The 13,299-nt window shown below is 43.7% G+C and overlaps 1 protein-coding gene across 5 annotated transcripts in view; it reads right to left on the bottom strand.

Annotated features, from left to right (window-relative positions):
- Positions 1 to 13,299, bottom strand: part of ASMTL (acetylserotonin O-methyltransferase like) — an 816,255-nt gene that overhangs the window by 651,809 nt on the left and 151,147 nt on the right. For all 5 annotated transcript variants that reach the window (XM_069636974.1, XM_069636973.1, XM_069636975.1 and 2 more), the window contains one exon: positions 11,362 to 11,493. In XM_069636974.1, the coding sequence (XP_069493075.1) occupies positions 11,362 to 11,493 (132 nt within the window). The remainder of the gene's footprint in view (positions 1 to 11,361; positions 11,494 to 13,299) is intronic.

Below are 13,299 nucleotides of genomic sequence, written 5' to 3'. Positions count from 1 at the left end.
GTACGGGTTTCTCTGTGTAAGCCATGTGTGCAAAGGAATCATTTTGATTTCGAATACAAATGACCTAACAAATGACTTATTTTAAATGGATACTCTTTTCTAGGGATGTATACAATATCCAGATATAGAAGAGGAGGCACGTGGATCTGAGTCGGTGGACCAGCTTGCTGTTGCTGACGTTGCAGTAAAGAAGGTTTCAAAGAAAAGCAAGAAAAATAAGGTAATTTGTAAACAATTTCAATTTTTAACCAGTGTTTTGTGCTGGGGCCTTCAAATATGCTTTTTTTATATGTAAACTGTCCAATACTGTATGTTGGATTTACATTGAACATCTTTTTCCAACCTATCTTCTAGTTGCCCGATGGTGTACAGACTATGCAGACACAGACAGCGACACAAATGAGAGGTGCTGCTTGCCAAACTGATTTCACCATGGAGCCACTATTAATTGAGGTGCGGCATGTTCAGACTCGAGATGCATTTGCCCAATGGCCAGAAAATGAATTTAATGTGACCGGCAAAGCCAGCAAAGTGTTTTTGGACCATTGCTACAATGCGTCTGCTCCACCAGATGAAGATGAAACTGAATGTATTGAAGATGCTTTTGAATTAGTTGCAGACCACTTGACACAATCCACACCCACCAAAAAAGGGCCACCCAAAAACCAGTCGACATTGATGTTTTCTCCGATTCAGGTTCAAGCAACAGACGCTGAAATGGCAGAAACTGAAGCATCAATACAATTGACTGAGGAACTAGACAAAGATCTCGACTACAGTATATCCAGTTTGGCTGATATGTCAACCACAGTTCAGTCAGAAACAACATTAATGCCGGATGAAAGTCTAATAAAGGAGGCCAAATACATAGTATTCTACCGCAGCTTGACAGAGATTATAAAGATGCTGAAATGTGTACATTCAGTGAGAGGGGATATATGTGGGAAGCCATTGGTGAATGTGACTCGTGTATCACAAGACAGTAACCTCAAAATACATGCGACCTGTGAAATGTTCCATAAAAAATGTTCATGGTCCGCTCAACCAATACTGGGGAAACTGCCAGCTGGCAATCTACAGTGTGCAGCAGCTTTACTTTTCAGTGGCTCTAGTTTCATTAAATTGTCCGGTTTCTGTCAATTTAAGGGACTCCATTTCATTTCTAAAACGCAGTACTACAAATATCAACATCAATATCTATTCCTTGCCATTAGTGAAGCTTGGAAAATTGAACACTTGTCTATTCAAAGTACATTCTCCGAAAAACGGTGCAGGCTAGCTGGCGATGGACAGTGTGACAGCCCTGGATTTTCAGCAAAGTACTGCACATATCACTTTCAGGACATGGAAAGTAAAGAAATTGTGAGTTTGGTGGTCGTGCAGGTGTCTGAATGTAAATCCTCAGTGGCCATGGAGAAACTTGGTTTTCAGAAATCACTGGAAGATCTACAATTGAGGGGAATGCAAAATCGGACCTCATAGCCATGGATAGACACGTTTCAGTAGCCAAGACAAAGAGAGCAGTTTCCAAATATTCGCCATCAATTTGATGTATGGCACATTGCCAAATCCATCACTAAAATAATCTCAGCTGCAGGGGAAAAAAAAAGGTTCCGAAAGTCTTTCACAGTGGTCGCAGTCTTTCGGCAACCATCTTTGGTGGAGCTCCAAAACTTATGATGGGTCTGTGGAAATTCTACTAGGAAAATGGCGGTCACTGATGCACCACTGTTCCAACGTTCACTCTTGGACAGAAAACCAACATTTCCACCAATGTGAACATGGCCCTTTGTCGCCGGAGCAGGAACGGAAGAAGAAGTGGTTGATTCCATCTGCGCCTCCACACAAAGCCCTTGAGAAGATTGTGTTTGATAAAACTCTATCAAGAGATCTGAAGGGACTCACAGCATTCTGTCACACGGGAGATTTGGAGGTGTTCCACAATATGTGCCTAAAGTACAGGCCAAAGAGATTGCATTTCGGCATTCAAGGGATGAAATATAGGACATTACCAGCGGTATTAGCGCATAACGAGAATGTAGGCCGTGAACAATCGAGGACTTCGGGAAATTTTGGGATGCTTCGATACACTATGGCCTTTACAAAAAGAAGCAAAACATGGGTGGTCAAGCCAGTATATGAGGAAATGGAATTTGATTTTGTGAAAGATCTTATTAATGTTTTGGAGATGCATAATCATGGAATTGCGTGCAATTTTGGTCCGAGTACACATACATTGCCACAAAACATTGCCAACATGCCCTGTCCACCTAAAGCAGGGCTTGTGGAACAGTTCAAATCCAGGTACAAATTATTACCATCTTTTTTTTTGATCAGCAATGTTTTTATGAAAATCCTTTTCCGAGCCAGACAGATCTGGACACCTTTTTGATAAAATTGAGCTCCCGGTCCTGTGCACTGAAGGAAAGATTAAAATTGATGCAGCGATTGACAGTGCTGAGGTTCTGGCTGCCATTAAACAACATAATGCTGGGGAATCACCGGGGCTTGGCGGCCTAACATCTGAATTTTATACATGCTTTGCTGTCGAATTGTCGCCTTTTTTGTGCAACCTGTTTAATCACTTTTTATCGACTTGTTCGATGTGCCAGACAATGAAGCAAGCCTTAATCATTCTGATTCCAAAACAGGGTAGAGACCAGAGACAGTGTGGTAACTACAGACCGATTTTGCTTCTAAATGTGGATTTAAAATGTTTTATTAAAATACTGGCTAATAGACTAAGTGGTTACATCAGGGACCCGATTGATGAATCTGAAGTGGGCTTATGTCAGGTAGGTATGGTTATAACAACATTTAGGATGGTTCTGGATGTGCTGGGGGTACATTGCAATGTGATGTTGAAATCAGTGTTGGCCTTTTTTGATGCAGAGCAGGCATTTGATCAAGTAAAGTGGAGATTTTTGAAATATACACTACATAGAGTGGGGTTTAGTCCGGTGTTTATGAAGGCTGTTAGTTCTTTACATTGAGATAGATCGGCAAACGTACAAGCCAATGGTATAATATCGATTCATTCCAACTGTCGCTAGGTATAAGGCAGGCATGCCCCTTATCATCATATTTGTTTAATTTTTTTTTTTAAACATATTTTTTATTATTTTGTAAGTGATACAAAAGGTAAACAATCCCTCAACTCCCCGTCCCCCCCCCCCCACCCCACCCCCCTCTTCCGGAAGCATTGTCATTGATCCAAAGCACTCGTGGCCAAATACTAATTGAAAAAGTCCGAAATTTTTATAGAGTGCGGGCACCACTGTGCCATGTAGTCTGACTGGAGATATTCTAGCACTCCACCCCATTCTTTTATGAAGGAGTCATGTGTTCCATGGAGATTATGTGTGATTTTTTCCATGGTCATTTGGGACCAGACCTTGTGTAGCCAGGTGAACAGCATCGGTGGGTCCCTGTTTTTCCATCCCTGTGCGATTGTTGCCCAGGCCGCAATGAGTAGGCTCATGAAACTTTTTCGCTGCGCCTTGGTGAGTGTGTTGACATCGTGATCTATGAATCCACAGAGCCAGGTTTTCTCTGAGTACCGGTCCGCTTCTGGGAAGATCTTCTTCAGTTCGGCTATGACTCCTGTCCAGAAGAGCTTAACCTTAGGGCAGTCCCACCAGATGTGTCTCCACGAGCCAGCATCTGTACAGCCTCTCCAGCAGCGGTTAGGTGTAAGTGGATACATACTATTTAGCCTCTCCGGGGTGTAGTGCCATTGCGTGACGATCTTGATCCACATTTCTTTGGTTTGAACTGCTCTGGTCAGTTTGTGGATATCGGACCACAACGACAACCACTGCTGTGCGGTGATGACGAACCCCAGCGTTTTTTCCCACCTTTTCATGTATGCCCACTTGATGTGCTCTCCCTGGGTATTCATGAACCTGTAGAGATTGGAGACTAGTTTTCTGTCACCTGAGTTGGTGAGGAGAAATTTTTCAAAAGCGGTAAGTTCTCTTGTCGCCGCTTGGGTAATCTCAGGCGTGTTCAGCCAGTGTCTAAGCTGCTCATACTTGTATCTGTCCGCATTTGTGAGGTTCCAAGTTGATTTGCAGTTGGCAAAAGATCTCAGCTCCCCGTCCACGAACATCTCCCCTATTTTCCTGCAACCGGCTTCCTCCCAGTTCCCATAAGCCCCTTGCTCGGTCCCAGGGGGGGAACTGCCGGTTTCTACAGATTGGGGTGAACGGGGCCGTGGTCGTGGTAATGTTCCCTCTCCGTGTCTGCTCGTCCCATGCGTTCAGCGTGGTCTTCATGATCTCGCTGATGCGAAGATTCGGGTGCCTGTGTTGCTTAGGAGTCCATAATAAGTCTTCTAGTGGTATTCTGGCGACCGCCCTGTCCTGTGTTACCCATATCGTTCTTTGTTTATCTCCTAGCCATTCTCTCAGGATCCTGAGCTGGGCAGCTTGGTAGTAGTTCTTAAAGTGTGGGAGCGCTAGGCCCCCTTCCCTGATGTTGGATGTGAGGATTGTTCTGGATATTCTGGGGGGTTCTGCTCCAGATGAAGGACGAGACCGACTTGGCCAGGGCTCTGAAAAAGGAGTCTGGGACCCCAACCGGGAGGGATTGGAAGTAGTACAGTACTTTAGGGAGAATGTTCATTTTTATCGACTGAATCCTCCCCCACCAGGAAATATTTAGGGGGTTCCATCTCTCTAGATCTCTTTGAATCTTGGCTAGTAGTGGGGGATAGTTCTTGATATACAGAGTCTCTACCTTGTGAGTCAGTGTTATCCCCAAGTATTTTATGCCCTCTTCCGCGACCTTTATGTCTAAGTGGTCTGCCTCTCTACCCTGTGGTACGCTGCTCCCTGCCAATATTAGCATTTCTGATTTTCTTTTATTTATTCTTAAGCCAGAAATGCTCCCGAATAGCTCCAGCAGGTGGAACGCCGCAAGGGCCGAGCGGGTGGGGTCCTCTAGTGCCAAAAGCATGTCATCCGCATAGGCTATAACTTTGTGTTGTCTCCCCGCCATTTCAATCCCTTTAATTTGTTCTGTTTCCCTTATTTTAATAAGTAGGGGTTCTAGATATTTGTTTAATTTAGCCTTAGAACCATTGGTGGCCTGTATTAGGCAGAAAAGAAGACTATGTGGGGGCTCAAGTGGGTGATCAGGAGATTAAAATGTTGCCATATGCTGATGACAGGACAGTGCTTCTTTCTAACCCAGCAGATTTTGTCTCACTACTGAAGTCTGTGTTTAAAGAGGTGGGAAAATTGATGGGCATAAGATCAACTTGAGTAAAACGGAAATCTTCCCTCTCTCAATCGCATATGGTAGAGAAATTCTGTTGTCGTGGAACTGCAGGTGGTCACCATCTGGGGTGAGATACTTAGGGGTGCCCATTATCCATGACCTAAAGAAAATTGTTGAATTTAATGTGGACAAGGTGGGGGAGAAAATGTTAAATGATGTTAGAAAATGGGAGAGGCTGACCTTGAATGTGTGGGCCAAAGTGAACACAATAAAAATGGTTCTAGAGCCAAAAGTTTATATATGATGAAATCGCTTCCATTGCCATTCTCAGGAGTGATGTTACGGAAAATGTACGAAGTTTTCCAGAACTTTTTGTAGTGGGCGTGTAAACGTCAATAAATTCCTAGATTTATTTTACTATGTAGTGTCAAGGAGCGGTCGGGGTTTGGCTATCTGTTGTGTTTAATGGTTCTTCCCTTTTGTTGGTGCGATTGATGTTTGGAATGTGGTGATGGAGTGTTTGTATGTGATGTAGCTGGGGGTTCTAAATTAGTCAGTTGGCTGGGGAAGGTGACGGACAAGGGCCCGGTGGATGTCTCCTGTGTGTACCTGTGAACTTACCTCACCTCCTGTATTTACCTCCTGTGTTCGACCTGGAAACTAAGTAAAGCTTTTCTATTTAACCACACGTGGCTCAGTGAACGGTCTTCATATAAAGCACAACCCATCATTGGCGACAAGGATGTTTCCATCGGCGATGGGACGTCCGTGAGAGAGAGGCTTGCTGAGAAGGAGTGTGTGTTCAGCCAAGAGACTCCAGCAATCAGAGGTGAGGTGAGGGTCTGCCAAGTACAGCTGGTGCAGTGAATGACATAGGGTGACTGCCAGGACCGGCTGCGCTGCTTAACAGATACAGAGTGCTGCGCGGCACAGGCAGGGACACAGACATCCACTGGCGCCCCCGGAAGGAGGCTGCAGTAAAGGCCTGTCTTTCCAAAAGTTTGCATTTGGTTCCCCAGAAGCCGGTGCCATGCCACATGAGTGACGATTAAAAAAGAAAATCTGCTCTCCGTCTTCCCAGCAAAGCAAAATGTGTGAAAAGAAGTGGCATATTGAGAGGGCAGAGGCGGAAACAATTATTTTCCGGCTGGGGGGCACGAGTGAAGATAGACCCCGTGGACAGTGTCTTGTTTGGGGTTTAGTGAGGCAAGTGTGGGTTGGGAGATCCGCCCGCAGGCAGTGGTTGCCTCGCAGTCTGTTGCGTGGTGCGGAAGAACCGTATGCTTTGAAACTCCACGCAGGAATGAGGACGTCACAACTGAAGGAGGAGGAGTACGATAATCACGTGTGTAGCAGTTGGCATGATAACAGCGTGATGTTGAGAAGAGCGCACGCTTAAAGATGCCTGGCGTGTTGGCCAGCCAATGATTTTTCCAGCAAAGATGTCTGGCGTTCGCACTGGGAGGAGAGATCATTTGAGAACATAACGGTTGCCGGTTCTCGGCGTGCGGGAGGTCCGATCCGCAATGAAAATAAGTTAACATGTGATGTTACTGCCCGTATGTATGACACAATTCCGAAGTGCCAAGATATGGTGTCATATTGTAGTAGGTTTATGGGAAATGAGAACTCTGCCTCGAAATATGAATATTCATGTGAATGCCAAACTACAAAGTGTTTTTACGAGTGACATTTCGAGAGAGCAAGTTTGTATGGTTAGAAAAGACGTTGGGAAACTTTTGTGAGCTGGCTGAGAAAGATCTGAGAAGCTCAGAGTTTGGGATGCCGGAAGGTCGTTATTCAGAAGGAGCGGAGAACTTTATGTTCCTGGATGATGTTTTGGGAAACTTTCGAGATTTCCACAAATGTTGAATAACAAAAAAAAATAATGTTTTCCTGTGATGTTGGCATTGATCGTACAAGTAGCCTGATTTAGTTTAATGAGTTAATTATGACTGGGTTGTTGTGGCTGAGTTGTTGTGTCTGAGTTATTATGGCTGAGGTTCTGAGAGTACATTAGAGTGGATTGTGCATTTATTAGTAGCTTTTCTGAGTGTGTTTGCAGTAGAGTAGAGGTGGAAAATGCTGCTTAGGAATGCTGTTTTGGGTTAACGAGAAAGAATTCTTCCACAGGTTGTATGTACTCAAAGACTATGAGGCAGAGGTGTCAAAGAGTTATGGTTAGTTGACTGTGGGTCCCGGCGCAGAGGCCTCAAAGAGTTTTGGTAGTGGGATCTTCGGTCCCGGTGCCAATGTGCCAATTGTAGCCATGGGCTGATGTGGGGGTGATAACCTCAGTGTAATGTCTTAGGACATTTTGTTATTGGTGGAGTGATGATGGTGGATATATGGAGTGTGGTGAGTTGGTTGCTTGGCTATGTGTTGCGAGTGAGGGCTGTATCCCTTGACAGGTGACAGTGGTATGGGCCCACCGCAGATTAGATGTATGGTCTTAAGTGGTTTAGCTATTTGGCTGTAGAAGGTTCCAATGGGGTGAGCAACTTGTGCTCAGAGCATATAGCTTGGAGGTGAGGATTTATTTTGGATGGTGTTCTTACTTGGTCTGAGAGGGGTTCTTTCTTTTCAGATTGTTCAGGATGCTTATCGTCCTGGATGCGATTTGTGTTGTCCTTACCTTCATTGTATGGTTGTTTGAGGACGGGAGATGTGTTGTGTTTAATGGTTCTTCCCTTTTGTTGGTGCGATTGATGTTTGGAATGTGGTGATGGAGTGTTTGTATGTGATGTAGCTGGTGGTTCTAAAGTAGTCAGTAGGCTGTGGAAGGTGACGGACAAGGGCCCGTGGATGTCTCCTGTGTGCACATGTGAACCAACCTTGACCTCCTGTGTCCTACCCGCAAACCAAGTAAAGCTTTTCCAATTACCCACACGTTGCTCAGTGAACGTTTTTTATATAAAGCACAACTCATCACTATCCGGATCTTGTGAAATACCAAAGAGGATTTCTGCTTCAGAAGGCAACTCACTATTTTAAGTTATGTGATACTACGCTGCCACTCTGGTTGAAACTGGCGCAGGAAGTGTGTAAGCCCTATGCAGCAGATAATCTATACTCCATGGAAAAACTATGAGGTTACAGCCTGTGATTGCCACACGAGCGGCCTCAGTGACTGGGTTTGTAGAGAATGATCAATCTCTATGGCTACATTATGATGCATTGCTTTGGCATAACCCAGCACTTCAAATTGAGAACAGAAGTTCACTTTGGCGTAGCTGGATTGCAAGAGGTATCTTGAGAGTGAGTGATATCCTGAAAGAGGCCAGACTATTGAGCTTTCAGGAACTCCAGAAGCATTTAAAGTTGGGGGAAAGTGAATTGGCCCGCTATATGGAACTACAGACTCTTGACTCAGAGACATAGGACCTCATTACACGTAGTGCGGTAAACCATGGGGCTATTAGCACCATGGTTCATGCCGGTAATTTACCGGTACCGCCTTGGAGGAAAGGGGAATTACCGCCTTATTCCAAGGTCGGGAAGGCGGTAATTCCGCCTTCCTCCATTGCCCTTCCCCATTCCCATTTTTGCCCCATAGGGCTCTATGGGAATGGGGAAGGTGCTAATTACGGTGCCGCAAATTGCAGTACCGTAATTAGCACCCTGGTCCCTTTGCGGGTTGGTTTTTAACACCTGCAAAAAGCAGGCGTTAAAGTCTCCAACCCGCAAAGGGACCTCGTAAGGCGGTAAGGGTTAACGGTCACCGGTACCATTAACGGTGACCGTTAACCCTTACCGCCATCCGTGTAATGAGGCCCATAGTATGTTGGGTACTGCATTAGAATCTAGGCTGGGGCACAGCAAATTATTTGATGTATCAGTACACATGGTATCTACTTATGATGCCCATGGATCAAATGCATCTAGAATCTCGAGAGAAATTGAGGCAGACTTGGTCAGAGGATTTAGGCTTGGTGATAACTTCAGAGGAATGGGAAGATTTGCTCAGGGTTGGGTCTAGAACTAAGATGGATATGAATTTGAAACCGATACGACAAAAGATTGTAGGACGTCTTTACGGGACTCCAGTAAGAATGCATAACTTGAGTCTAATGGATAATGACCTGTGTTGGGGTTGTGGTAGAGATAAAGGGACTGTATTACATATATTTTGGAACTGTTCGCAGGTACGTATTATCTGGCAGGAGGTTTTGGGACAGGGTGGATATGCTTCTAAATATTACATTTCCTAGATTGCCTGCACTAGTGATCTTGTTGCTACGTAATCGGAGAGTGGATACCTAAATCTCTAGTTGTTGCAGCAAAATACTGAGTCTGGAAGACTAGAAAAAAGCCTACGGAGGACTGGTTGGTGGAGATGCAGGTCCTAATTATGAAAAAGTGTTAATGTTAAATAAGGATTGACAGGATTTATACCTCATACTATGGAGGCCATTTAAGACGTTGTACGAGTGATTTTGCTTTCCTCTATATTACGGCAGGTTTATTTATTGGTCACTAAATAGGAGTTAAGTGTTTAAATCTAAGTGTTGTATGTGTGTCCATGTTTGTGTTGTGTCTTGTCAGTAGATTGATTTTTCTATATTGAATATTGTTGACATTAGATTACTATTGTTTTTTCGTACTCAATTATTTTGAATTCATTCAAATTGTTTGCATAATTTGGCACTATTAGCGCCATGACTAGCACCAATACCGTACCGCCACCGACGTGGTGGTATGGGGACTTACCGGTCCATTCCGCCCTTTGCGGGACCGGTAAATCCCCATTTGAAATGCCATTCCCCATTCCCATTTGAGCCCCCGTAGGGCTCAATGGGAAGGGGGAAGGCGGCAATAACGGTACCGCAAATTGCGCCATCGTTACTGACCCCGGTATCCCTTTGCGGGTCCCGTCCTTAACACCTGCTAAAACCAGGCGTTAAGGAAGGACCCGCAAAGTGACCTCGGAATAGGGCGCAAAGGGATTACCGGCACTGGTGTCATTACCGGTACCCGGTATCCCTTTGCGCCCGGGTCATAATGACCCCCATTATATTCAAGTTGCTCGATTTTTATTCATCGATGTTGGTCTTTCAAATGTACTGGATGAATAAGTTGTTATAAATAAAATAAAAAAGAAAAACGACAACTTGTAATGGTTTTAATTAAGAAACGGTATGTGAAGGATTACATCTGTAGTGACATGTACTGTTCTAATCCTTTCAGAATTAATGAAGTCAAGATCATTAGCTTCATACACATTTTAAAAGATGACTCTACTTTCCTTGTACGCAAGAAAGTAAAAACCACACAAAAAACAGTGCCAATGTCATTTAGTGAAGTGAATTTTGTCTTTGTTTGCAAAAGGTGGTGGGGATATTAACACCAAATATTTCTGGAGCGAAGGCTTCTTACTTCTGTTATTACCTCCCACTGGCTTGAAAGTTGTAAAGTGAGCTATAGACTTAGGGCTGGTAAAAGAACATTTGAAATATTAAACGCAGATGGTACCTTTTAAAACTTGACCACTGAACCTTGCCAGTAGAGGCTCGCAAACAGCAAACTATATAATCCAGTAAGAATAGGACTTGATCTTGTCCATACATTCTTATGCCCAATGAACCTGTGCAAATAAGCAGCTATTACCTTTGAAGTTTAGACTGCCGATTAGGATACTGGCTCAGGGAAAAAAAAGAGTAACACAAAAGGATCAGATACATTCCTAGTGGTCCTGCAAGATGAGCAACAAAGTGAGGGAGACTCTGAAAGCCAGATCTCTGAAGAAAGTCAGGGATCTTCCTGTTCCCAGATGTCCTGCGAAACAAACTTTAGACAGAAGGCACATTTTATTATTGGGGAAGGTGCAGATAAATCAAAACAAACCAAGAGTCTGCAATCTGTGGCTCTCCAGATGTTTTCAAATACGACTCCCCGATCCCTCATCATTGACTTTGCTGGCTAGGACAGGTGGGATTTGTGGTCCAAAACATCTGGAGAGCCAAAGGTTGCAGACCCCTAATCTAGAAGAGAATAGTCAGTGTGCCAGCCTGCTAAGTTAAGAATGCACCCGAAATGAATATATCTCCTTAAGAGACAATTAGGAGACAGATCACTTGAAGGGATTCAGTATATGCTTTAAGGTATACATTAAGCAGAATTTATATTTAAATAACTTACTTCATGTACTCTTCTTGCTACTTCAAGTGCTTTTTGCTTTGCTGTTTCCACCGCATATTGATGAGGTGCGGTGAAGGCAGATTTATCCAGGGTTTCCTTGAACCAGGACGGAACCACCTCAAATCGGAGGCCCTACCAATGTAAAATAAAAAAAATAAAAAGGATCAACAATGTTTCAAGCAAAGCACAACCAACGGCAATGATGCAATAAGTATGTTAAGAGAAAAACAACAAAGACCTTCACATTCTTACCCTTTTCCTTTCATTTTCAAAAGATTTTACAAAAAAGGAAATACAGTCCATTAAAAATAAAAAAGGCGCTCTTTTTTAACGTTTTCTTTTCTGCTATATTCCCTAAGTAAACATTTTCATCCATCTTATTTTGACATTTTTTTATAAGAATGTTTCTTATTTAGGTCACACTCCATTTTGCAAACTGGCTTTAAACCTGAAACAGGAAGCGACATTAAGGATGCACAAGAAGTGCACTATGCAGATCTACTGCAGCAGCAAAGGTGCCAAGTAAAAGGTTGCATTTTTTAATAATTTCCACTGGCAAAACGGAGCATAGACTAAATTAGAAAAATGTTTACAAAACATAGTCGGGAGGGGAATCTCACAAACAAATTTGGTAGAAGTTTAAAATAATTACAAAAATGTTGCCTTGAAACAGTATCGTCTGTTAAATTCAAAGAGTAAACAGAACTACTGTACAGCTGTTTTAGCCATTTACATATTCATACGGAACATTAGGAGGTCATTCCAACCTGACGCATATGAAACACAAGCGTGTTAAAAAAACTGAACAGGGACAAAAGGACTGTGTTATCAGGGGCGTGGCCAACATGGCGGCAAAGAAGCAGCCTAGACTCCTAACTCCCATGGCTAGCCTAATAATATCCCTTAGCAAGCCTTTATACGCACCAAAAACAACTTTCACTCAGTGTGAGAGGGTGTAGACTCACCTGTGTTACTGTCCGGACTATTGTCAGGGCACCTGAACAGAGGGAGAGCAGTGGTGGGCCATGCAGAGCTCAGAGGTGTGGCTTCAGACATTGAGCCTGGGAGTAGCACAAAGCTGGTGCATGGACTCCATAGGACACCGGGGGAAGGAGAACCCTGAAGCACCAGCATCGTTAGTAACCGATTGAGGGTGAATGTCAACAACAGTTATTTTTTGAATAAAGTGGCTGAAGTGGCTCTGCTGTATGTCGAAACGTGCCAAGCACTAGCAGGACGAGTAAAGACTAATGTGTAGGAGATCATAAATGTGAGAGAACATGGATATGGATAGGGTTAACAATTATTAACTTTTTTTATGAATAGTTGCTTGCACTATTAATAAGGTGGTGAGAGGGGGCGGTGAGACGGGTGGCAGTCGGCCTAGGTTAAATGGCCTGCCCCATCCTGCTGCTGCGTGTGTGTTCCACATTTCTTTTAACACCAAGTGTGGTGTCAGTTTACTCGCACAACAGCCGTCACAGAATATCACTTCTATTTGTTTAAGTGCAGTTGTTGCAATGCCTCTAGTTGGGGTAAGGGTATAAGGATAAGATGCAGGTTAAATCAAACACTGGTCACTTTGCTAAGCTTCACATTTTTGTTATTCAAGATATGTACATGGTTTTTTAGTAGGACTTAACGTCTCGTACCATGGAATGACTAACATGGAGGGAATTAATAATATTGTGAAGTGACATAGGCTGGGGGGCCTCGCTATGTAGAAAGCAAGTGAAGGTAGCTTTGCTGCAGGAGACACTTAAAAAAACATGAGAAATTGAAAATGAAATGGAAGGGTCAGCTATACTGTTGCTCCTTCTCTCCCTGGGGGCAGGGGAGGGGCAGATACATTGGATAAACAGTATTTTGATGAAACATGTTGCTTTCCTCTGGGTTCCAGGAAATATTAAGGGTGAAAATGCGTTCCTGCTAAATTCC

The sequence above is a fragment of the Ambystoma mexicanum genome, chromosome 7p (assembly GCF_040938575.1).
Source record: "Ambystoma mexicanum isolate Mex_15411 chromosome 7p, UKY_AmexF1_1, whole genome shotgun sequence".
NCBI classification, from domain to species: Eukaryota; Metazoa; Chordata; class Amphibia; order Caudata; family Ambystomatidae; genus Ambystoma; species Ambystoma mexicanum.
Note: the sequence above shows the minus strand (reverse complement) of the source record. Positions and strands in the feature narration are given on the sequence as shown.